This window comes from Notamacropus eugenii, chromosome 2 (assembly GCF_028372415.1).
Source record: "Notamacropus eugenii isolate mMacEug1 chromosome 2, mMacEug1.pri_v2, whole genome shotgun sequence".
In the NCBI taxonomy this organism is placed as follows: domain Eukaryota; kingdom Metazoa; phylum Chordata; class Mammalia; order Diprotodontia; family Macropodidae; genus Notamacropus; species Notamacropus eugenii.
This window is the reverse complement of record NC_092873.1, coordinates 81,127,909-81,153,228: the sequence shown is the minus strand read 5'-3', so window position 1 is coordinate 81,153,228 and position 25,320 is coordinate 81,127,909. Positions and strand designations below refer to the sequence as shown.

The 25,320-nt window shown below is 37.8% G+C and overlaps 1 protein-coding gene and 1 long non-coding RNA gene across 2 annotated transcripts in view; both read right to left on the bottom strand.

Moving 5' to 3' along the window:
• LOC140523573 (uncharacterized) overlaps positions 1-25,012 on the bottom strand; it is a 55,179-nt gene extending 30,167 nt beyond the window's left edge. Inside the window, exons 1-3 of the long non-coding RNA XR_011973424.1 lie at positions 24,842-25,012; positions 24,401-24,457; positions 20,621-20,664 (exon numbers count right to left, since the gene is read on the bottom strand). This is a non-coding gene — a long non-coding RNA (uncharacterized lncRNA). The remainder of the gene's footprint in view (positions 1-20,620; positions 20,665-24,400; positions 24,458-24,841) is intronic.
• Positions 16,966-18,228, bottom strand: LOC140523570 (olfactory receptor 2V1-like). The gene has a single exon (XM_072638385.1). The coding sequence runs from the start codon at positions 18,135-18,137 to the stop codon at positions 17,190-17,192; it is 948 nt and encodes a 315-aa protein (XP_072494486.1). The 5' UTR covers positions 18,138-18,228; the 3' UTR covers positions 16,966-17,189.
• Positions 25,013-25,320: the final 308 nt, after the last annotated feature.

The window sequence follows — 25,320 nt, the reverse complement described above, 5'->3', positions numbered from 1 at the left end:
TTTCTGTTTGTCTCTTCTCAGGTAGACAGAAGGGACAAATGACATTTTACGTGTTATTTTTTTTTTGCTGAATGAATTATGGACAAGGATCATTTCTTGGTCTGTATCCCAAAAACATCATACAAATGGAAAGAGGACCCACATATACAAAAATATTTATAGTAGCTTCTCTTGTGGTGGCAAAGAGTTAGAAATTGAGAAGATGGCAATAAATTGGGAAATGACTGAACAAGTTTTGGTATATGAATGAAATGAAATATTATTGTGCTACAAGAAGTGATGAGGGAGGGCGGAGCCAATATGGCAGCGTGAAAGCAACGACTCACCTAGGCTCCTGGACAAATTCCTCTGGATAGCTCTGAAAGGAGAATCTGACCAAACTTTGGAGGTGCGGAATCCAGTGGGTGACAGACTTTGACGTATTTGGAGCCCAGGTTAGACTGGAAGGTCCATGGGAAGGATCTGTTCCGCGGGGGTGAGCCCCCAGCACACAGTGCAGCGTGGTCAGCGCAGCGGGGCGGAAGGGACCTGAGAAGCCTGAGAGAGGCGGGCAGAACCAGCAGAGCAGGAGACCAGCCAAACCAAGCTGGTGAGAGCCGCTGAGCGCCAGATATCAGTGCAGCAGCCCTTGAAACCTTCAGCCTGAAGACTAAACTTCAGTAAGTCACCTACTTGAACTTCCGGGAGCCAGGATGGCGGAGTGATCAGTAAATGCTCTCTCCTCCCCTCTGATGACCGTGAAAGAACCATAAAATATTTCCCCAGAAAAATCCTGGATCAGCGGGAACAGCAGAAGGGGACAAATAGTCTCATAACACCAGAGGCTAGGAAAATAGCAAAGGGGGATTCTTCCTACTGTGGCGGAGGCAATTCGGAAGGTCAGAGAACACAGGGCAGAGAAAATTCGCACTGAGACCCAGGCAAGCCTCAGCGCCAGGAGAGGAGCCCCAGGAGGGGTGGGAACACGCATTAGCATCTAGGCGTGCCTCAGCCCTCCAGGGGAAAAGGGAAGACAATAGAGAAGCTGGGGTCACCATCCCCTGAGCTTGCTTTTGCCTCAGTTCAGCTGAGGAGATCTCCTGTGACCAGACCACTCCTCCCACACACTTAACAAGCTAACCCCAGGGCTGATCTGGGAAACAATAAACAAAAACCTGCTTTTAGCTTTTTCATACATCAGCTCAACACAAAGTTCTGTACCTTCTGACTGAAAGAACCAGAAGCTACAACACTCAGCCAAAATCATGAATAGGAAAAAGCAGAAGGGGAAAAAAACCATATAATCTTTCTGTGGGGATAAGGACCAAAACACAAACACCAAAGAGGTCAGAGCTGAGACTATACTTCCATCTGAAACTTCAGAAGGGACTATGAACTTCTCGCAAGCACAACTAGTTTTCCTGGAACAGCTGAAGAAGGAAATAGAAGAAAAACTGGCCAATGATTTTAAAATTATAAAAAAAGAATTCACTGATGAGAACATCACTTTGAAAAGGAAAATTGAACAAATGGAAAAGGAAGTTCAAAAGTTAAGTGGAGAAAATAATTCCCTAAAAGGAAGAGTTAATCAAACGGAAAAGGAAACCCAAAACCTAATTGGGAAAATTGATCAAATGGAAAAGGAAACACAAAACCTAACTGGGAAAATTGGTCGAATGGAAAAGGAAGTACAAAAATTAAATGGAGAAAATAGCTCCTTAAAGGGAAAAATTGGTCAGATGGAAAAGGAGATGCAAAAGTTAACTGAAGAAAACAATACGATGAAGACTAGAATTGGGCAAGTAGAAACTAATGACTCAATGAGGCAGCAAGAATCAGTCAAACAAAATCTAAAGAATGAAAAGATAGAAGAAAATGTAAAATATTTAATTGGAAAAACAACTGACCTGGAAAATAGATCCAGGAGAGAAAATTTAAGAATTATTGGCCTGCCAGAAACCCATGATGAAGAAAAGAGTCTGGACAATATCTTCCAGGAAATCATCAAGGAAAACTGCCCAGAAGTACTAGACTCAGAGGGCAAAATAGTCATCGAAAGAATCCACCGTTCCCCTCCCGAAAGGGATCCCAAACTCAAAACCCCAAGAAATATCGTTGCCAAATTCCAGAGCTATCAAGTGAAGGAGAAAATACTACAAGCAGCCAGAAAGAAACAATTCAAATATCAAGGACATACAGTCAGGATCACACAGGACCTTGCAGCTTCTACATTAAAAGATCGAAAGAATTGGAACCCAATATTCCGTAAGGCAAAGGAGTTGGGACTTCAACCAAGGATCAACTACCCAACAAAGTTCAGCATAACATTTCAGGCAAGGAGAAAGTTATTCAACAAAATAAGGGATTTCCAGAGCTTCCTGACCAAAACGCCAGAACTCAATAGACAATTTGATCTTCAAATGCAGGTTTCAAGAGAATCATAAAAAGGTAAACAGGGGGGAAAAAACAAAAACAAAAACATGTTACTCAATTAGGGCAAACTGTTTACCTCCCTATAAGGGAAGAAGATACCTGTTAATCTAGAGAACTGTGCAGCTATTATGATAAAAGGGATATACGTAGAGGGAACGGGTATAAAGTAAATGATGTCATGTCAAAAATATGATTTAAGTATGAGAAGGGATTGTAATAGGAGGTGTGAAAAGGAGGAAGCAGAAAATGGCAAATTACATCACAGGAAGAAGTACAAAACTATAGTAGAGGGAAGGAGGGGAGGAAGATGAGCATGTTTGAGAGGTACTCTCATCTGATTTGTTTAAAGGAGGGAACAACAATCTTAAGTAGATAATCCTAACTAGCTCTATAGGTAGTAGGAGGGGAAGGGGGAAGAAAGGGGAGGGAGGCTAAAAGGGAGGGAAGAAGCAATAAGAGTAAAGGGGAGTAAAAGGGAGGGGGGCTAAAAGAAGGAGGGGAAGGCTGCAGGAGGAGGGGGTGAAAAGTGAATACTATTGAGGAGGGGAAGGGAGACAGGAGAGCTAAAAGCACAAATGGTGGGAAAGAGGATGGAGGGAAATACACAGATTGTAATCATAACTGTGAATGTGAATGGAAAAAATTCTCCCATAAAACGGAGACGGATAGCAGAATGGATTAAAAGCCATAATCCAACAATATGCTGCTTACAAGAAACACATTTGAAACGGGGGGATACACATAGGGTAAAGGTCAAAGGATGGAGCAGAATATATTGTGCTTCAGCTCATGTAAGAAAGGCAGGAGTAGCAAACCTAATCTCAGACAAAGCAAAAGCAGAAATAGATCTAATCAAAAGGGATAAGGATGGAAACTATATCCTGCTAAAAGACACCATAGACAATGAAGCAATATCATTACTAAACATGTATGCTCCAAGTGGGATAGCATCCAGATTCTTAGAGGAGAGGTTGAGGGAGTTGAAGGAAGAAATTGACAGCAAAACTATACTAGTGGGGAACCTCAACCTCCCCCTCTCTGAACTTGATAAATCTACCCTCAAAATAAACAAGAAAGAGGTTAAGGAGGTAAATAAAACTCTGGATAAGGTAGATATGATAGATCTTTGGAGAAAACTGAATGGGAATAGAAAGGAATATACCTTTTTCTCAGCGGTACATGGAACATTTACAAAAATTGACCATGTACTAGGAAATAAAAATCTCACAATCCAGTGCAGAAAGGTAGAGATAATCAATGCATCCTTCTCAGATCATAATGCATTAAAAATTACATGTAATAAAAGGCAATGGAAAGATAAACCAAAAATCAATTGGAAACTAAATAATCTAATCCTAAAGAAGGGTTGTGTTAAAGAAGAAATCATAGAAATAATCAACAATTTTATTCAAGAGAATGACAATAGCGAGACAACATACCAAATCTTATGGGATACTGCAAAAGCAGTTATTAGGGGAAGTTTTATATCTTTGAATGCTTACATAAATAAAACAGAGAAAGAGGAGATCAATGACTTGGGCTTGCAGTTGAAAAAGCTAGAAAAAGAACAAATTGAAAATCCCCAAGTAAATACCAAATTAGAAATACTGAAAACCAAAGGAGAGATTAATAAAATTGAAATTAAGAAAACTATTGAATTGATAAATAAAACCAATAGTTGGTTTTATGAAAAAAACTAATAAAATTGATAAACCTTTGGTCAATCTGATTAAAAAAAGAAAGAAGAAAATCAAATTACTAATATTAAAAATGAAAGGGGTGAACTCACCTCCAATGAGGAGGAAATTAAAACAATAATTAGAAACTACTTTGCCCAACTTTATGCCCACAAATTCGATAATCTAAACGAGATGGATGAATATTTTAAAAAATACAAATTGCCCAGATTAACAGAAGAGGAAGTTGAATACCTAAACAACCCCATCTCAGAAAAAGAAATTGAACAAGCCATCAATGAACTCCCTAGGAAAAAATCTCCAGGGCCAGATGGATTCACAAGTGAATTCTATCAAACATTTAAAGAACAGTTAATTCCAATACTATATAGACTATTTTTGAAAATTAGGGAAGAAGAAGTCCTCCCAAATTCTTTCTATGATACAAATATGGTCTTGATACCCAAACCAGGAAGAGACAAAACAGAGAAAGAAAATTGTAGACCAATTTCCCTAATGAATATACATGCAAAAATTTTAAATAAGATTTTAGCAAAACGAATACAGCATCTTATCATGAGTTTAATAGATTATGATCAGGTAGGATTCATACCAGGATTACAGGGCTGGTTCAATATTAGGAAAACTATTAGCATTATCGATCACATCAACAACAAAGCTAACAAAAACCACATGATTATCTCAATAGATGCAGAAAAAGCTTTTGACAAAATACAACACCCATTCCTACTAAAAACACTGGAGAACATAGGAATAAAGGGAACTTTCCATAAAATAATAAGCAGTATCTATCTAAAACCTTCAGCAAGCACTATATGCAATGGGGATAAGCTAGATGCATTCCCAATAAGATCAGGGGTGAAACAAGGATGTCCATTATCACCACTATTATTCAATATGGTACTAGAAATGTTAGCTGTAGCAATTAGACAAGATAAAGATATTGAAGGAATAAGAATAGCCAAAGAAGAAACTAAGTTATCACTCTTTGCAGATGATATGATGATTTACCTAGAGAATCCCAGAGATTCAAGTAAAAAATTACTTGAAATAATAAACAACTTTGGCAAAGTTGCAGGTTACAAAATAAACCCACACAAATCTTCTGCATTCCTATATATTAGCAACAAAGTCCAACAGCAAGAGATAGAAAGAAAAATCCCATTTAAAGCCAGGGTAGACAGTATAAAATATTTAGGAGTTTACCTGCCAAAACAAACCCAGGGATTATATGAACACAATTACAAGACACTTTTTGCACAAATAAACTCAGATTTAAGTAAGTGGAAAAACATTAGTTGCTCATGGGTAGGCCATGCTAATATAATAAAAATGACAATTCTACCTAAATTAATTTACTTATTTAGTGCCATACCAATTAAACTATCAGACAATTATTTTCTAGAGCTGGATAAAATAATATCAAAATTTATTTGGAAGAACAAAAGGTCCAGAATATCAAAGGGACTAATGAAAAGAAATGCTTGGGAAGGTGGCCTAGCACTACCAGACCTCAAATTGTACTATAAAGCAGCAGTTACCAAAACCACTTGGTATTGGCTAAGAAACAGAGAGGTAGACAAGTGGAATAGACTTGGCACTCAAGACACAGTAGGCAAGGAATATAGCAACCTTCTGTTTGATAAACCCAAGGACCCCAGCTTCTGGAATAAGAACTCACTGTTTGACAAAAATTGCTGGGTAAACTGGATAACAGTGTGGTGGAAATTAGGCATAGACCCATACCTGACACCACACACAAGAATAAAGTCCAAATGGGTACATGATTTAGGTATAAAGATTGATATCATGAATAAACTGGAGAAGCAAGGAATAGTGCATTTATCAGATTTATGGAGAAGGGAAGAATTTTTTACTAAAGAAGAGAAAGAAAGCATTACGAAATGCAAAATGGATAATTTTGATTCCATTAAACTGAGAAGTTTTTGCACAACCAAACCCAATGCAACCAAAATCCGGAGGGATGTAGTAAACTGGGAAAGAATTTTTACAGCTAAGCTCGGGGATAAAGGCCTCATTTCTAGAATATATAGAGAACTGACTCAAATGTATAATCATACAAGTCATTCCCCAATTGATAAATGGTCAAAGGATATGAACAGGCAATTTTCGGAAGAAGAAATTAAAGATATCTATAATCATATGAAAAAATGCTCTAAATCACTGTTGATTAGAGAGATGCAAATCAAAACAACTCTGAGGTACCACATCACACCTATAAGATTGGCAAACATGACAGAACAAGAAAATGATAAATGCTGGAGAGGATGTGGGAGAGTTGAAACACTAATTCATTGTTGGTGGAGCTGCGAGTGCATCCAACCATTCTGGAAAGCAATTTGGAACTATGCCCAAAGGGCTACAAAAATGTGCACACCCTTTGACCCAGCAATATCGCTACTAGGACTGTATCCCCAAGAGATCATAAAAATGGGAAAGGGTCCCACATGCACAAAAATATTTATAGCAGCACTCTTTGTAGTTGTCAAAAACTGGAAGTCAAGGGGATGTCCATCAATTGGGGAATGGCTGAATAAATTATGGTATATGAATGTAATGGAGTACTATTGTGCCATAAGAAATGATGAACAAGAAGACTTCAGAGAGGCCTGGAAGGACTTATATGACCTGATGCTGAGTGAAAGGAGCAGAACCAGGAGAACTTTGTGCACAGCAACAACCAGAGTGTGTGGGAGTTTTTTTCTGGTAGACTTGGAATTTTGTAATAACGCAAGAACTTCTTAAAAAAAAAATAATAAAATCCCAGTGGTGGTTCTCTAAGGCAAAATGCCTTCCACACTCAGAGAAAGAAATATGGAAGTCATTCGCAGAATGTAGCAGATCATGTTTGTGTATGTGTACGTTTTTGTGTATCATGTTTTGATTTGTTATACGATTTCTTCCATTTATTTTAGTCCGACTACATAGCATGACTATAGTGAAAATGTACTCAATAGGAAAGTATATGTAGAACCTATACAGAACTGTACGCAGTCGTGGGGAGGGAGGGGGGTAGTGGGGGGTAGATGTGGGGGGGGGATAAAATCTCAATAGTATGGCAGTGATCGTTAAACATTAAAAAATAATTAATATTTAAAATAAATAAATAAAAGAAGAAGTGATGAGGAGGCAGATTTCAGAAAAACCTGGATAGTCTTGAATGAATTGATACTAAGTGAAGTGAGCAGAACCAGGATAACATTGTACATAGTAACAGCCACACTATCCCATGACTCACCTTGATAGACCTATTTCTTCTTAGCAATGCAAAGATCCAAAACAACTCCGAAGGACTCATGATGGAAAATACTATTTATATCCAGAAAAATACCATGGAGTCTGAATGTAGATTGAAGCATAATGTTTGCTTTCTCCCTCTTTTTCTATCTTAGTTTATTCTTTATAACAGCAAACACCTTAGCATACCCAGGATGGCCTACTAGCACAGGGTCTTAGATCTGCTTTTAAAGGAAGGCAACCTTAAGGGGGTCAACAATCTTCTTTGTTATGTATACCAACAGAGAAAATACAAGCAGTGAAATAAAGGCCAACTGACAGCATTCTTACTGCCTAAACCAAAACAATATTGCTGTTCACATTACATACACCACTGGATTGAGAGAGCTTTTACCTCTCAGCTTTCAGGGAGGTCTGAATATATGACTACTCAGAGTCTTGACCAGGGAATCACAAGATTCTTCTCATAAGTGAGCCCCAAAAGTAAAATACCAACTCAATATAGATACATAGATACATAGATACATATAGATAGATACATATATATATAGATATTTGGCTAGTAGACTCAGAGTCAGAAGGCATCACAACACTTGTGACTCAGTAACTAGTCAACTTAGTACCAAAAATGTGTGGAAGTCTGTCTTCCAGCAATCCTCCTCTAAGCAAGCTTCTCTTAATGGGCTCCAAATAAGGCCTATTAATGGGCTTGAAAGATCTTCACATCCCATTAACATTACATTCTTCTATCTTGTGATTTCTGTCATTGATTCGATCATTCTTTACAACATGATTAATGGGACAATAGGTTTAATATGAATGTATATGTGAAGTCAATAACAAATTACATGTTGCCTTGGGGTGGGGGGAGGAGAAAGATAGGGAGAAAATTTGAAATTCAAAATCTTATGGAAGTGAATGTTGAAAACTAAAAATAAATGCATAAATTAAAAAATAACTATATGTTGAAGAGGAGGCCATTGGATGATCTATATATGTTGTCAGCAACTTCAATGACCTCCTTCTTTGACTTACCTTCTGTTGGCTTCATTTGGATACTACTTAGCTTACTGAGGGTGATGAGAGATAAATTTATAAGGACCTCACTAACCTCTTGATCCTGCTAAATGAAGAAACCCTAAGGAAGCTCAAATACCCTGAGTGACCATGTCAAAGAAAAGTCTACAGGAAAGGCTGAAAGCATGATTTTCCTGCCAGGAGGAGTTTGAATATCTAGAAGCTGCTGATTACCTAGGCATTTCCACCTCCTTCATCCCTACATGAATCTCCACCAGTCTCCAGGTTCAAGCTTCTCACTCCTTCCCTGCCAGTGCCTAGTTCTGTTTGAACAAATCTGAAAGCTCTAAAATCCCATCAGATTTTATTTGTTTTGATGTTTCCTCATCCCTTTCTTCAGGGGATTCATTGTCTCAGTCTCCTCTTCTTTATTATGAGTGCAGGTGTTTCTTTTCAATAAAACTGACTTGTTTTATATTCACTGTACTGACTATCTTGCTGCATGTTCCATGCTTTGTAGTATTGCACTTTGGAATACCAAATCAATTCTTTGCTATTACCAAAAATAGTAATGATAAATATTTTATAATATATTTCTTTTGCAGTGGCCTCCTTGGGTTGATCTCTGGGTCAAAAGATTTGGATTTTTTAATCATTTTATTTGCATAGTTGTACAAATTATATACCAAAACTATCTACAGCTTCACCAACAATGCACCATCATGTTGATTTTCTCACAATTTTCAAACACTAGCTATTCCCATATTTTGTCATTTTTTCCAATTTGAAGGTGGTGAGGTGAAATCTCATGGTTATTTTGATTATCATTCCTTTGATTTTTTTAGTGATTTGAAGCATTCTTTCATTTGATTATTAATGGAATACTATTGTTCAATATGAAATGATGAGCAGATGGACTTCAGAAAAACCTGGAAAGATTTACATGGATTGGTGCTGAGTGAATTGAGCAACACAAGGACCTAAGACAATTCTAAATGGAAGAAGCTATCCACATCCAGAGAAAGAACCATGGAGTGTGAATACACATTGAAGCACACTGTTTTCTCTCTCTTTTTTATTTCTTCTTTCTCCTGGTTGTCCCCTTTGTTCCCCACAGCATGACTAATGTGGAAATAGGTTTAATATGATTGTACATGTATAGCCTATATCAGATTGCATGGCATCTTGGGGAGAGACAAGCAAAGGGAGGGTGAGAAAAGTTAGAACTCAAAATCTTATAGAAGTGAATGATGAAAACTAAAATCAAACAAATAAATTGAATATAATACTTTTTAAGATATTTGCTTAAAAGCAGGCAAACAAAATACTATTCTAGGCCCTGTAGGGCAGCAGAAACTCCACTAAACTTCTGGAGTATTAACTACTCATAGCTGGGACCTTTTATGCCTCAGATGTCAAGAAACCAAACCAATGGCAAAAAGGCTAATGTGAAGATGATGGAGTAAAAGCAAGCACTTCCTTGAGCTCTCCAAATACCTGTGAACAATGACCCTAAATAAATTCTAGAGCATCAGAACCCACAAAATTTCAGCATGAAACAAATTTCCAGCCCAAGACAACCTAGAAGGGGTACAGGAAAAGTCTGTAGCATGGAAGTGGGAGACGAATGCAGTCTACCTTGGGCCACCCTGGCACAGACAGGGCCTGTGCAGGCCTCATGGCAATGAATCCCTGGAAGCTGTGGTGATTTCCAGACTTCTCAACCCTCCAACACCAAGCACAAGTTGGAGATTCAGTAGGAAAAGCCTGTCAGACCTGTGTGAGAGAGGAGCATGGTATGGCCCTAGGTCCAGAGTAGTGGATCCAGTGGTGACTGAAGCAGCACTAGTGGCTCTTTTTGGAGCTCTAGGCCCACACATTGTGGGGGGAATTGAGCTGCCTGTCAGAGGGGGGTTACAGGGTTCTCTTTGCTGGCATTGAGGCAGGATCCTCTTGATTTTTCCTGCTTGGATCTGGGACATAGTTCTGGGTGGTGATCCTGGGGTGAGGAGGAGTGCTGGCATGATGAAGATTGTGGCAGTGGTGGAGATGGAGTCGTCCTCATAGTTCCAAGGCAGGAAAGAGTGCTTGAGTTTACTCACATACCAGAACACAGACCAGGAGAGGCATAAACACCACTCCTTTGATCATACACCCTTGGAAGATTTGCAAATGTTCAGGTGCCTAGAAATATTTCTGAAAATAGCTGCCCAAATCCTCTGAAGCTTGGAACCGTACCCTCCCTCCCCCACCCCACTGGAAGCAGAGATCTACCTTGACAAAGAGCTAAAAAGTCAAGTAAATGGCTGGGAAAAAGAGCAAACACTGGAAAAAATCAGACTATAGAATCTTACCTTGGTGACAAGGAAGATCAAACATACAACCAAAAGACAACAAAGTCTCCTACATCCAAAGCCTTGAAGGAAAATATGAATTGGTCTCAGACCGTGGAAGAGCTCAGAATTTTGAAAATCAAGTAAGAGAAGTAGAGGAAAAAATGGGAAAAGAAATGAGAGTGGTGGATGAAAAAAAACATGAAAAATGAGTCAACAGTTTACTAAAGGAAACCCCAAAATTGCTCAAGAAAATAAAACCTTAAAAGTAGAGTAACCCAAATGGCAAAGGAGGTCAAAAAAGTCAATGAGGACAAGAATACCCAAAAACTATAATTGACCAAATGGAAAAGGAGGTCCAAAAGCTCACAGAAGACTATAATTTCTTAAAAATTGGAATAGAGCAAATGGATGCTAATGACTTTATGAGAAATCAAGAAATTATAAAACAAAACCAAAAAAATGAAAAAATACAAGACAATGTGAAATACCTCATTGAAAAAACAACTGACCTAGAAAATATATGCAGGAGAGATAATTTAAAAATTATTGGAATAACTGAAATCCATGATTTAAAAAAATCAGCCTAGACATCATCTTTGAAGAAAATATCAAGGAAAACTGCCTTGACCTAGAACTAGAGAGCAAAATAGATATTGAAAGAATTCAACAATCACCTTCTGAAAGAGATCTCAAAAGGAAAATTCCTAGGAATATTGTAGCCAAATTCTAGAATTCCCAGGTCAAGGAAAAAATGTAGCAAGCAGCCAGAAAAAAACATTTTGAGTATTCTGGAGACACAATCAGGATAACACAAGATCTAGCAGCTACTACAGTAAGGGACTGGGGCCTTAGAATATGATATTCCAGAGGTCAAAGAAGCTAGGATTAATACCAAGAATCATCTGCTCAGAAAAATTGAGTATAATTCTTCAGGGAAATAAATGGGCATTGAATGAAATAGAGGCCACTCAAGTATTCTTGATGAAAAGACCAGAGCATGAAAAGGTAAACAGGAAAAAGAAGCATAAGAGACTTTCTAAAGTTGAACTGTTTACATTCCTCCATGAAAAGATAATATTTTTCATTCTTGAGACTTTTCTCAGTATTAGGGTACTTGGAGGCAATATATACATACACACATAGACACATACACATACATAAATACATATATATACATATACATACATAAATATACATATGTAGATGGAGGGCACAGAGTGAGTTGAAAATCTAAAAACTAAATTAAGGGGTAAGAGAGTAATATATTGGGAGAAGGAGAAAGGGAGAAATAGAATGGGGTAAATTATCTCACATAAAAGAGGCAGAAAAATCATTTACAATGTTGGGGAAGAGGGAGGAGGTGAGAGGGAATGAGTTAACCTTACTCTCATTGGATTTGACTTAAGGACTCAATTGGATAGGAAAATCTATCTCATCCTACAGAAAAGTAGGGGGGAATTGGATAAGTGGGGAGTAAGATGATAGAAGGGAGGGCAATTCAGAGGAGGGGGTCATCAGAAGCAAACACTTTTGAGGAGGTATAAGGAGAAAATAGAATAAATGGGAGGTGTTTTTAAAAATATATTTGGTTCTTTTAAAATGAACTTATTTGTTTTCAGTTTTCAACAATCACTTCCATATGTTTTAAATTTTCTTCCCCTCCCTCCCCATCCCATCCATAAGATGGCATCTCATCCTGTGTGGGTTCTACACATACATTCTTATTAAACACGTTTGCACATTAGTCATGTTGTGTAGAAGAATTAAAATGAATAAGAGAAACCATGAGAAAAACCAAACCAAACCAAAGCATAACAAAGGAGAAAACAGTTTGCTTCATTCTGCATTCAGATTCTATAGTTCTCTCTCTGGATGTGGATGGCATTTTGCATCAAGAATCCTTTGGAAATGTTTTAGGTTCTTGCATTGCTGTGAAAGGCTAAGTCTTTCAGATACAGTCCTCACACAGTGTGGCTCTTAGTGTATATAATGTTCTCCTGCTTCTGCTCATTTCACTCAGCATCAGTTCATATAAGTCTTTCCAGATTTCTCTGAAGTCTGCCTGTTTGTCATTTCTTATAGCACAATAGTATTCCATTACATTCATACACCACAACTTGTTCAACCATTCCCCAGTTGATGGGTATTTCTTTTATTTCCAGTTCTTGGCCACTACAGAAAGAGTTGCTTTAAATATTATTGTGCATGTGGTTTCTTTTCACATTTTTATGATCTCTTTGGGGTACAGTCTTAGAAGTGATATTGCTGCATCAAGGGTATGCACATTTTTATAACTCTGTGGGCATAGTTCGAAATTGCTCTCCAGAATGGTTAGATCAGTTCACAGCTCCAGTAACAATGAATTATTGTTCCAACTCTCCTACATCTTCTCCAACATTTATCATCTTCCTCTTTTGTCATGTTGCCCAATCTGACAGGTGTGATGTGGCATCTCAGAGTTTTCTTCTTATTTACGTTTATCTTGTCAATGGTGATTTAGAGCATTTTTTCATATGACTACAGATATCTTATAATTTCTTCCTCTGAAAACACCCTGTTCATAACCTTTGACCATTTACCAATTGGGAAATGACTTATATTTTTGTAAATTTGACTTAATTTTCTATATATTTTGGAAATGAGGTCTTTATAACAGACACTAGTTATAAAAATTCTTTCCTAGATTTCTGCTTCCCTTCTAATCTTGGTTGCATTGACTTTGTTTGTGCAAAAACTTTTCAATTTGATGTAATCAAAATTATCCATTTTGCATTTTATAATGTTCTCTCTCTCTTGTTTGGTCATAAATTTCTCCACTCTCCATAAATCTGATAAATAAACTATTCCTTTCTCCCCTAATTTGTTTATGGTATCAACCTTTGTACCTACATCATGTACCCATTTGGACTTTATTCTGGTATATGGTGTCAGGCACTAGTCTATGGCCAGCTGGAACTCAAAAATTTTAAAAACAAAAGTTGAAAATTATTTTTACATGCCACTGGGAAGTAAGACATACAGGCAGTGGGGTATAGAAATCTATCTTGTCCTACAAGAAAATAGAGCGTAAGGGAATAAGAGAAAGGGGGGAGCTGTAATCGAAGGGAAGGAAGATTGGGAGAATGAATGCCATCTTGGAGAGGGGAGGAAGGGAGAGATGGCAAGAAAATTTGGAACTCAAAATTTTGTGGAAGTGAGTGTTGAAAATTAAAAATTAATTAATAAATTTGAACTTGAAAAAGGGTAATCTGTTGCAAGGATGGCCTCCTTGTCCTCATAAAAAAAAATCAGCCCAGCCTATTTTAAAGAGGTGCTGCTCCCACCACTATCCAATCCTTTCCATCCTGTGATAGGTGGAAAAAGAGGTATGTTCTGCCATTTGGACATGGGGACACTTCAGATGCCCAAGATGTGAGTTGCCTCAAGCAGAATCTCAATTACCTAGCCACTTTGCCCCATTCCCTAGTCTTTCAATCTTACTGTATACAATGTTATCCTGGTTCTACTCACTTCACTTAGCATCAAGTCATTCCAAACGATCCAGGTTTTTCTGAAGTCTGCCTCCTCATCATTTCTTGTAGCACAATAATATTTCATTTCATTCATATACCAAAACTTGTTCAGTCATTCCCCAACTTATTGCCATCCTCTCAATTTCTAATTCTTTGCCACTACAAGAGGAGCTACTAAATATTTTTGTACATATGGGTCCTCTTTCCACTTGTATGATGTCTTAGGGATACAGACCAAGAAGTGGTATTGTTGGTCAAAAGATATGCACATTTTAATAGCCCTTTGAACATAGTTCCAAAATGCTCTCCGGATTGCTTGGATCACTTCACAATTCCACCAACAATGCATTAGTGTTCCAATTTTCTCACATCTTCTCCAGCATTTATAATTTTCCTGTATTGTCATGTTAGCCCATCTGATAGGTGTGATGTGGTACCTCAGAGTGGTTTGATTTGCATCTCTCTAACCAGTAGTAATTTAGCACATTTTTGTATGACTATTGATAGTATTAATTTCTTCACCCAAAAACTACTGTTCATATCCTGTGATCATTTATCAGTTGGGGAATGACTTTTATTCTCATAAATTTGACTCAGTTCTCTATGTATTTTAGAAATGAGACTTTTATCACAGACACTAGTTGTAAAAATACTGTCCCAGTTTTCTACTCCCCTCCTAGTCTTGGTTGCAATGGCTTTGTTTGTGCAAAAACTTTTCAATTTAAAATAATAAAAAATATTCATTTTGCATTTCATAATGTTCTCCAGCTCATGTTTGGTCATAGATAGATCCATTCTCCATAAATCTGGCAGGTAAACTATTCCTTACTCTCCCAGTTTGCATACCTTTATATTAACCTTTATATCAAAATTACATCAAAACCTGACTTTATTTTGGTACACAGTGTAAGATGTTAGTCTATGTCTAGTTTCTGTAATAGTATTTTCCAGTTGTCCCTGCAGTTTTTCTTAAATAGTGAGTTCTTATCACAGAAGCTAGAGTCATTAGGTTTATTGAACAGTAGAATACTATAGTTCTATAGTACTGTGTCTTGTGTACCTAACCTATTCCGTGATCCATCACTCTATTTCTTAGCCAGAACTGAGTAGTTTTGAGGATTGCTGCTCTATAATACAATTTAAGATCTGGTACGCCTAGGCCACATTCTCTGGCATTTCTTTTCATTGATTCCCTTGATATTCTGGACTTTTGTTCTTCCAGATAAATTTTGTTATTATTATTTTCTAGTTCTATAAAATACTTTTGGTAGTTTGATTGATATGGCACTGAATAAATAAATTAATTTAGTAGAATTGTCATTTTTATTTTATTGTCTCAGCCTACCCACAAGCAACTGATGGTTTTCCGGTTAATGAGATCTGACTTATTTGTATGAAAAGGATTTTGTAATCGTGTTCATATAGTTCCTGCATTTGCTTTGGCAATATTTTATAATGTCTATAGTAACTTTAAATGGAATTTCTCTACCTCTTGTTCTTGGGTTTTGTTAGCAATATACAGAAATGTTAATGATTTATGTCAGTTTATTCTATATTCTGCAACTTTGCTAAAGTTGTTTATTATTTCAAGAAGGTTTTTAAGTCATTCTTAAGGGTTCACTAAGTATGTCATCATATTATCTGCAAAGACTGATAGTTTTATTTCTTCTTTGCCTATTCTATTTCCTTCAATTTTTTTCTTCTCTTATTGCTAAAGCTAATGTTTCAAGTAGCACTGAATAACAGTGGACATGATAATGGACATTCTTTTTTCACCCCCAGTGTTACTGGAAATGCTTTTAGCTTATCCCCATTACATAAAATGCTTGCTCATGGTTTTAGGTAAATGGTATTGTTCATTTTAAGAAAGACTCCATTTATTCCTATGCACTCAAGTGTTGTTAAAAGGAATGGATGTTGTATTTTGTCAAAAGCTTTTTCTGCATCTATTGAGAAAATCAAATAGTTTCTGTTACTTTTTCAACATATACTTAGGTAGCAAGTTGCACAGGCAAAGACTCATGACTGTCCCAGAGGTGGCCTTCCCAGGTTTTTCACATAAAGAGAAGCCATCCCAAGAACTCTTTTCAGTCAGGCCAGATTTCAAAGAGTATCTGGTTCAACTCATACATTAGCAGGAATTTACTCCACCCTAAATGTGTCATCTACTCTGTCTTAAAAACTTCTAAGAAAAGTATACATTCTGAGGCAATGCATTACGTTTTTTGTTCACCTTTTCCCTTTTAAGACAGTCACTAATGGGGATAGAAATATTACCTAAAGAGGGAATTTCTACTCAGAGTTCATAGTACATAATCACTAAGTTGGTTATGCCCCCAGTGTTTATTTAGAAGTGTTACTATACGACCAATAGTTTGCCGTTCCAGGACTATCATCAGCCCTATTCACACAATCATTTTTTAAAAAAGAGTTGACAGATTAAGACTTTCTGAAAGCTGTGTGACACTATATGTGATATCACTAAGAAGTAGGGCTAAAAGGTGGAGATAGAGTTTACTAGGAAAACAGGTATGAAATTACCTCCCCAGGACCAGCCAGTCAATTAATTTCACAGGATACCTGAGTTTTCAGCAGCTTAAGCCATTCCTGATATCCCTAGTCTCAGAATGAGACATAGTTGGGGGGAGGCAGGGGAGGGGGGGAAAGAGTTTCTGCCCCATATCTTATTACATTGCCTTGCACATAGTATGCACTTGAAAAATGATTGTATGAATGAATGAATGAAATACTAAGAAATGAGGATTGATCCTTTGTCCATAATTCAGTCAGCAAAACAAGAATAACAGGTAAAATGTCATGTGTCCCCTCTCTCTACCCGAGAAGACAAAAACAGAAAATCTAGGAAAACATGATTTTTTTCATTAACATGGGACATAAGGTATTATCTGGTATGAGAAATCAGTCTCAGACAGCCCTCTCCAGGCATAAACATGGGCTTATTTCTGGTAGCCAGTATTCCAGTGGCTCAGCCACTTCCTAAAGGCCCTGATCACCTCACGGTTTCTCAGACTGTAAATCAAGGGATTGAGCATGGGTGTGAGGATTGTGTAGAAGAGGGAGACTATCTTGTCATGACCAGGAGCACGATAGCGCTTGGGCCTCAGGTAGATGAACATGGCTGCCCCATAAAAGAGTAAGACAGCTGCCAGATGGGATGAACAAGTGGTCAGAGCTTTTTGGCGTGCCTGGGTAGAATTCATGTTGATCACAGCTCTCAGGATTTTCACATAGGAAGCCACAATTATGGAGAAAGGAAAGAGGAGCATGAAGACACAGCAAAAATAAATTAGGGTGTCATAGAGAGATGTGTCAGCACAAGCCAGCTTCGACAAAGCTAACATCTCACAGAAAAAGTGATTCACTTCTCGAGAACCACAGTAGGGGAAACTCATGGCTACCACTACCTGGATTATCCCATCTAGGGTTCCAAAGGCCCAGGAGCTACCAACAATCTGAAGGCAGACCCGTTGGCTCATAAGGACATGGTAGCGTAGAGGGTGGTTGATGGCCACATAGCGATCATAAGCCATCAGGCCCAGTAGAAGACCCTCAGAGCCAAGTAGGGTAGCAAAGAAGCCAATCTGCAGCCCACATCCAATGAAAGAAATGGACTTTCTCTCACGAATAAAATTGTCAGCCATCTTGGGTACAATGGTACAGATCACAGTGAGATCCATAAGGGAAAGATGGCTAAGAAAAAGGTACATAGGAGTGTGGAGCTGAGCATCACTATAGATCAGGAACAGAAGGAGGATATTCCCAGCCAAGGCTACTGTGAAGATCACCAGGACAGCAGAGAAAAGAACAAGATCAGTTTGAGTGTGTGAGAAGATGCCCAAGAGGATGAAATCACCTAAAGTTGAATGGTTCAGCCATGGCTCCATGATTCTACTGTTCAAGATCACCTAGGGAAAGAAACAGATGAATTCTGAGGCTCAGTGATTTCCTAGATATGCCCTTATCCATCTATCCAACCAGCTAGGTGGAAGAGTGCTGGATAGAATGGTGGGATGGAGTCAGGAAACACTTGAGTACAAATCCTGCCTCAGATACTTAGTAACTGTGTGACCTTGGATAAATCACTTAACTCTCTGTACCTTCATTTCATTATCTGTAATACTGATGGTATTGGACTCAGTGGGCTCTAAGTTACCTTCTTTCTCTAAATCCATGATACTAGGATCCTATCCATCTCTACAGCCATCAATTCTCAACCAGTTGTTCTTTTTGTAGTTATTCCAGTGTAACAGCATACACTGTAGAGCCACACAAATGCTTTTGAAAAAAAATCTTACTCTGACACCCCCATACAGCTGGAATATAGCCACATGATTCAGAGAACCTTGAGATATTTTTTTTGTTTCTGCCCTTTCTGAAGCAGTGAAAATTAGGTTAAATAGAGATTACAGGTTTACTCATTTTTAAGGAGTAAAAGGTCAGGATCAGTTTACATAATATACATAGAAATAAAAATCACAAGGAGTGAAGGGCAGTTGAATTTAAAGAAGAATAGGGAAATCTATAAGATCACAGATTCAAAGTTACAAGCATCCTCAGAAGTCATCTAGACTAACCCCTTCATTTTACAGAACAGGAAACTCACCCCCACTGAGGTTCAGTAACTTGCCAAAATTATACAGGTGGAATTTCAGCTCCAATTCTCATTGTATCAGAAAGAAGAAACATGATTGCTCCATTATGAGATGGAAAGGGGGTAAACTAATAATCTAGCAATACTAAATAGAAACCTAGGAAGTCATGTTGGGGAAACTGATACAGAATGAACTCAGCAGAACCAGGAAAACAAGTTACATAACAATAATATTGTGAGAACAAACAACTTTGAAAGATTTAAATACTCACTTCCAGACTGAGAGAAGGACTCAGAGTGCAAATGAGAAATTGGGAGCAGGGAGTTGGGGGGTGGGGGAGAAGGGATGGAGGACATGATTGATGAAGGAATTTGTTGGGCTTGACTATTCATATTTTGTTTTGGGGGGGGGGGTTAGCTTTTATTTAGTATTTTATTTTTTTCCCCAGTTATACATAAAACCAATTTTTCATATTCATTTTTAACACTTTTAAGTTCCAAATTCCCTTCCTTCCTCCCTCCCCTCCACCACTGAGAAGGTAATCAATTTGATATAAATTATACCTGTATAGTCATCCAAAATATATCCATAATAATCATGTTGTGAAAGAAAACATACACAAAAAAAGTCAAAAAACATAAGGTAAAAGAAACAAATTATGCACAACGTGTGTTCTCTAGGAATGGATTGTTCATGTTTGTAATAGAGATCCCACTACCACCACCCATCTCAAAGGTGAAGAGGCAAGAGGGAGAGAAAATAAATGTTAATTGATTGAAAACATTTTAAGTCAAAAAAGAAAAAAAGTGGAAAAAACTAAAACTCTTAAGACTGTATCTCTTTGGTACTGACATTAGTACTCCTTTATAACTAATTGTTCTGATGATCATTAATGTCAAGTTTCTAATCATTAAATATCATCCAGGCATCCTAATGAAGGAAGAAGGGTTTGCTGACCAGTTATTTAAGTATTTAAAACAAAGATAGCATGAGGTCCAAGTTTCATCATTTGCTCAATGATTATCAAGCTTATGAGAGAACTGATATAGATCTAGATTAAATTTCAAGAATACTATGTGGTTTAGTAAAATGAGCCTTGAATTTGAATAGTCCTAGATCTGCTAACTGTGTCATTGAACCACTTGCTTTATGAGTGAACTTTATAATGAAATTTAGTTTCATCATCAGTAAAATGGGGAACGAGGGACTACAAATTAGCATATTCCATATATATATTATATATATATATTTTTAAATTTCTGAAGCCACAACAAGGGTAGGTACAACATTTTGTACAATTTGGAATTCTACAACTCTAGAACAGGACCAACCACATTCCTACAATGAAAAAAAGAGTTCAGATTAAGGTTAAAAATGTTACAGAAAAATAATTTTAAATTAGGTCCTTCCTGAATATTTGCATCCCTTCCCAGATTTAGAGCTCCAATTAAAGTTTCCGAACCCCTATAGAAGAGAAAATTTGCCATTCCTGTCATGATGGGGAAACATATTACCCCATCCCAGTACAAATATCCCTTCACAAATTTCTACCATCTTTACTCCAATGCATGATTGGAATAAACTATTTTTAAAGAACATAAAAAAATTCCTTGGAATAAGCTAACTTATTTAGCAAATTCTAGAATTTTGGAATAAGGAACAACACGTTGAAACCTCAAAACATTATTTCTGGAACAAATAAAAAGACAACATTCTTTCACAGAGATCGCATTATCTAATGAAAAACAGAATGACCTGTAGGTCATAACACTTACTAGCCTTGTGGTCTTTTCACTTCTCTCAGTTTCAGTTGTCTTATCTGTAAAATAAGAAGAATAACAAGATTATCTATCTAAAAGGACCATTCCAGGTCTATGATTCAGTTATAAAGAAAATGCATTGTCCCAACTACTGCGATAGGTTGAAAACAGAAAAAGAAGAAGAGTTTAGAGTTTAGAGAAGGTCATATACTTTAGACTCAAAATGTGCATTAAAGGTAAATAAGGGATGTTTGAGGATACAGTTCTATCGTCTTAAGAAGGATCAGAGAGAGCAAATATCATACTCTCTCCTAACACATTCTAAGCTTATCTGTCTCCTCTAGGTACCAGACAAGGTTTTCTCATTGACAAAATCAAATAGGATGAACCAGAGAATTCAAGTGAATCAGGACTTGAGGCCAAAATTAAATTAAGTGAAGGATGGGAGGATGGGAGGGAGGGAGAGAGACACAGAGTGAGAGGCAGAGGCAGAGAGGTGGAGAGACAGAGATAGAGAGGATGTAATTTTTCAGAGGTCTACAAAGCAACCACATAGTGTCAAACATATAAAAAACAAATCAAAGCAGCCTCATGTGGTAGAAAGAGCATGAGATTTATTTAGTACAGAGGTAGGGAACCTGCAGCCACAAGGCCACCTCTAGGTCTTCAAGTGCATACCTCTGATTGAATCCAAACTTCACAGAACAAATCCCCCTAATAAAAGAATTTTTTCTGGGAAACTTGGAGTCAGCCAAAAGGTCACACCCATGGACCTACATGGGGCCTCTAAGCCTCAGGTTCCCCACCCCTGATTTAGTTCCTGCTTATACAGAAGAATCTTCTTCCCATGTTCCTAGTTTCCATCCAAATCAAATCTCTCTGGTGACTGGGTAACAAGACTTTGAGAGCAAATGTCTGGAACTGTGAATGAGACACAATGGTAACAAAATTATTGGGTCAGATGGAAGGGCTATATACACCATATTTTCAGTCATGATCACTCCTTTGAAAAATCAACACAAAAATTAGAATTCTTATATTTTATTCATCTCCTTTTGACTCACAACCACCTAGTTTCCCCATAAAAACTCTTTTAAATACTTTTCTCTCTCTTTGATTGTCCAATTTTATCTCTGTTTTAAAACACATGTCAAATGTCATGATCCTTTCTTGGTTGTCATATTTCTTGACATTCCTTCAGCACTTGATAGCATCAATCACTTGGTCCTTGTTTACACATATATATGTATATATGTGTGTGTATGTATGTATACATATATGTATTATGTACATGCACATATACCTAATACATATATATATACTATCCTAATTCTTCTCCTATCTCTCTGACACTTCCTGTCTGCTCTTCCTGTTCCCATCATTACCCCCAAGTAGTAACATTCACCAAGGTTCTGTACTTTCTCTTCTTTCTCTCAGTGATGCTAGACATTTTTACTACTCATCTATCACTTCTATTGTGATCATGACCAAGTCTAGATGTCCCATCATAAACTACCTTCCCGAACTCCTGTCTACCATTTTCAGTTGTCTGTTGGAGGTCCTACTAACTACTGGTACTTCCTAGCCATTCCTTTAGTAGCAAGCCTTTCCATGTGCCTGGCTCCAACAGTTATCTCCCATGCTAGTTAGATAGTTTCCATGTAAAGAGGAATTCAACAGTTATAAAAGCTGATTCACCTCATGTCCGGTATTGACATCATCATCCCTTCTCTACTTCTGTAATATGGAATTAAGTGACCTTTGGGAAATCACTTAGCCATTCTAAATCTGTTTCTACATTTGTAGAATGAAGGAGCAGGTCTAGATAGCCTCTAATGTCCCTTCCAACCTCTAAATCTATGATCCTACAATCCATGATCCTATAACCCTGTGATAAGTACTTTCATTTGATTCCAAAATTGGAATGAAGTATCAAAAAGACTCATTGGAACTAATTTTGGAAATCGTCTTCCCACAGAATTAGGTTTGTTCAGTAGCTAGGGATGAGGCAAGGATACTCTAGGATGGTTTTCTCTATGCTAAATGACTTGGATAAAAGGATCAATATCAAAACCTGCACTAGGGTCTAGTCGTGCATGTATTAAGGGGCAAGATGAGGGCATGGGAGTCATTCACACAAGAATGCTGCCAGAAGGAGGATTCCCAGAAAAATGATGGGGTGAGAGATGGGATGTCCCTGATTTCACTATATCCTTCCCCCATATTCTGATGTGCTTGGGTAGAGGAGAAAAGTTACCAGTCTGGCAGTCTCAGTTTCTCATATCATGCAATATAGATCTCATATTATTCAAGATCTGTTTTAGCACTCTGATTTCACATAAGAAAATGGCAATAGCTTCCATTGGCATAACATTTCAAAATATACAAGGTTTTTTTGTAGACCCGTATCTTTTCTCAGTTTTCATTGTATTATATTTATTTATAGACATCTCTTACTCCAATAGAATATGTTTTTCAAGGATAAGGATCATTTCTATTTTTGTCTTTTTATTACCAGCACAGAGTACTGTGTCTAAAACACAGTAGTTTCTTTAATAAGTAATTTGACTGAATGCTCTAGGCAGTCAAAGCTCAGACCATTCTCTCTATCTGGAATGCTCTCCTCCTATCACGCCATTTTTGCCTACTAAAATCCTACCCATCCTTTAAAAACCAACCTGAATGCAATGAAGTCTTCATGTATAACTCCAGTTAGAAATGATCTCTGCAAAATCCTAAGGTATCTTGTTTAAACCACCCTTATTTCATAATAGCTTGGGCTGAAAGTATTTGCATCCAAGAGATAAGAATCTCTTCTGATAGTCTGTAAGGGCAAAGAAGAAGTTTATGTTCATCCTTCATTGCTGAAGAAGACCATGCCATCAGAGAAATGATGACATGACTTGCACTTGACTTTGTTTTGAGTGAGGGTTGGCTGTGCAGGTCACCAGCCTCACTTCTCCTCCAGAACTATCTGAATCCAGTGACCAGATGTTCATCAGGATGACTGCAGATGACCCAGGATGCACTGGGAGACTGTTGACCCTTTAGGCCAAGGTTTTTGCAGGTAATCACTTAGGATAAGGCAACACCCATTCACTGAATAGGCCTGTTTAAGAAGTAACCAGAGCATGGCCCCTTTAATGAGACTAAGAAAAAGAAACATCAGGCTGGGAGTTACTATTGATAAACATTCTAAAGCTATGAGGGTCCAGAAGAAGAGGAAATGGGTAGAAGGAAGGAGCAAAAAAACAAAATCTAGTTGGGTTACCAATTTTTCATGTGGGAACAAAAGAAAATACACTAATTATGTAACAATTTTAACTAATATCATCTTTTCTCTCTTCCAGAGTTAGAGAATAGTAAGTTGTCATTCTCCCTGTACTCATCTTTCAAGGATCTAATGATTAAGATTCAATATTCTTTTCCTTTCTCTTTCCTTGGTTAACTCACCCTAGTTTCTTCTGCCTCCTCTCCTCCCTGGCATTCATTTCTTAGTTCTCTAGGTCACTCTTCCTCTGTGAAGGTCAAAATTAGACCCAGGACAGAGAGAGGAAGAAAGGCAGAGAGGAGGATTGGCAAAACAGAAAGTTGTGGTAACTAGCAGACCAAGAGCAGGGAGAATCACCCAGAAAGGCAGATAGGGAGGCAGGAAAAGGCAGCAAGAGAGAAACAATGAGGAAAGAAGAAAGACAGAGGTAAACGGGAACTGAAAGAGGCAAAGATGGAAAATCAACATGCAACAAAGCAGAAATTCCTTGAGAGGTGAAAAGAGCAAGCAGGACAGTCACTCACCAGTGATCCTCTTGAGAGAAATGGGCTCAGCAGACAAATTCCTTCACCAAAGTATTTCTAATATTAAAAAAATAAACAATGTCATTTCACATAGTGGGAATATAAGTGCAGTGCCTACATATTTCACATTCCCAGCCTTCCTGGTCTCCTCTTTCTGCCCTACACTCTCAGACTGGATCAGTACTTCAACTTCATGGGAGCCAAAAGTTCAGTGACCAGATATTGAATTCTTTCTCAATCAGTCTGTCTGTCTATCAGTCACAGAAAACTCTCTTCTCCTCAGCCCAACCAGAAAGGGAAGAAAAATAATGATCCAGATAAGAGACTCTGAGTCAGGAACAGTGGCAGGATGGAATCCCACATGTCCAAGTTTCAGTGCAATGCCACATCTTTATTTCAAATCTCCCATACCAATTTCCTGAAGAACAGGTCTCTACTCACCATCACCTAAGGATTAAATCCCAAGGAAAGAGCTCAGAGTCAGTTTCATTCCCAGAGGAAGTGCAGGTGCCCCCAGCCACGAGCTCTCTCCAGCTCACAATTAGCTCAAGTCCAAAAGAAGGAGCAGTGGGAATAAGGCAAGAATTGTGAGCGAGGACCTATGGAGGTCAGGAATCTGGAGCATGGCAAAGAGAAAGAAAGGAGATTAATTAGTACAGACTTCTTTAAAATTATGAAGAAGATGTAGCTTACCTTTAGTGCCTTCCCATCTGTGTTTATGCACCTTTGTCCTGCCAGCACTTAAGGTTCTCATACTGTCCCCTGACTGCCCAGGGATCCCCTATTCAATGCCTCAGACATCCCTGCAGATTCCTATGATCCAGGTTTTTCTTTTCTCCCTCTTTCATCAAAATCTACTGGAATTAAAAGATCAAATGTGGAAAGACTGTGCCACCTAGCTGAGCACTTTTTACAAATAG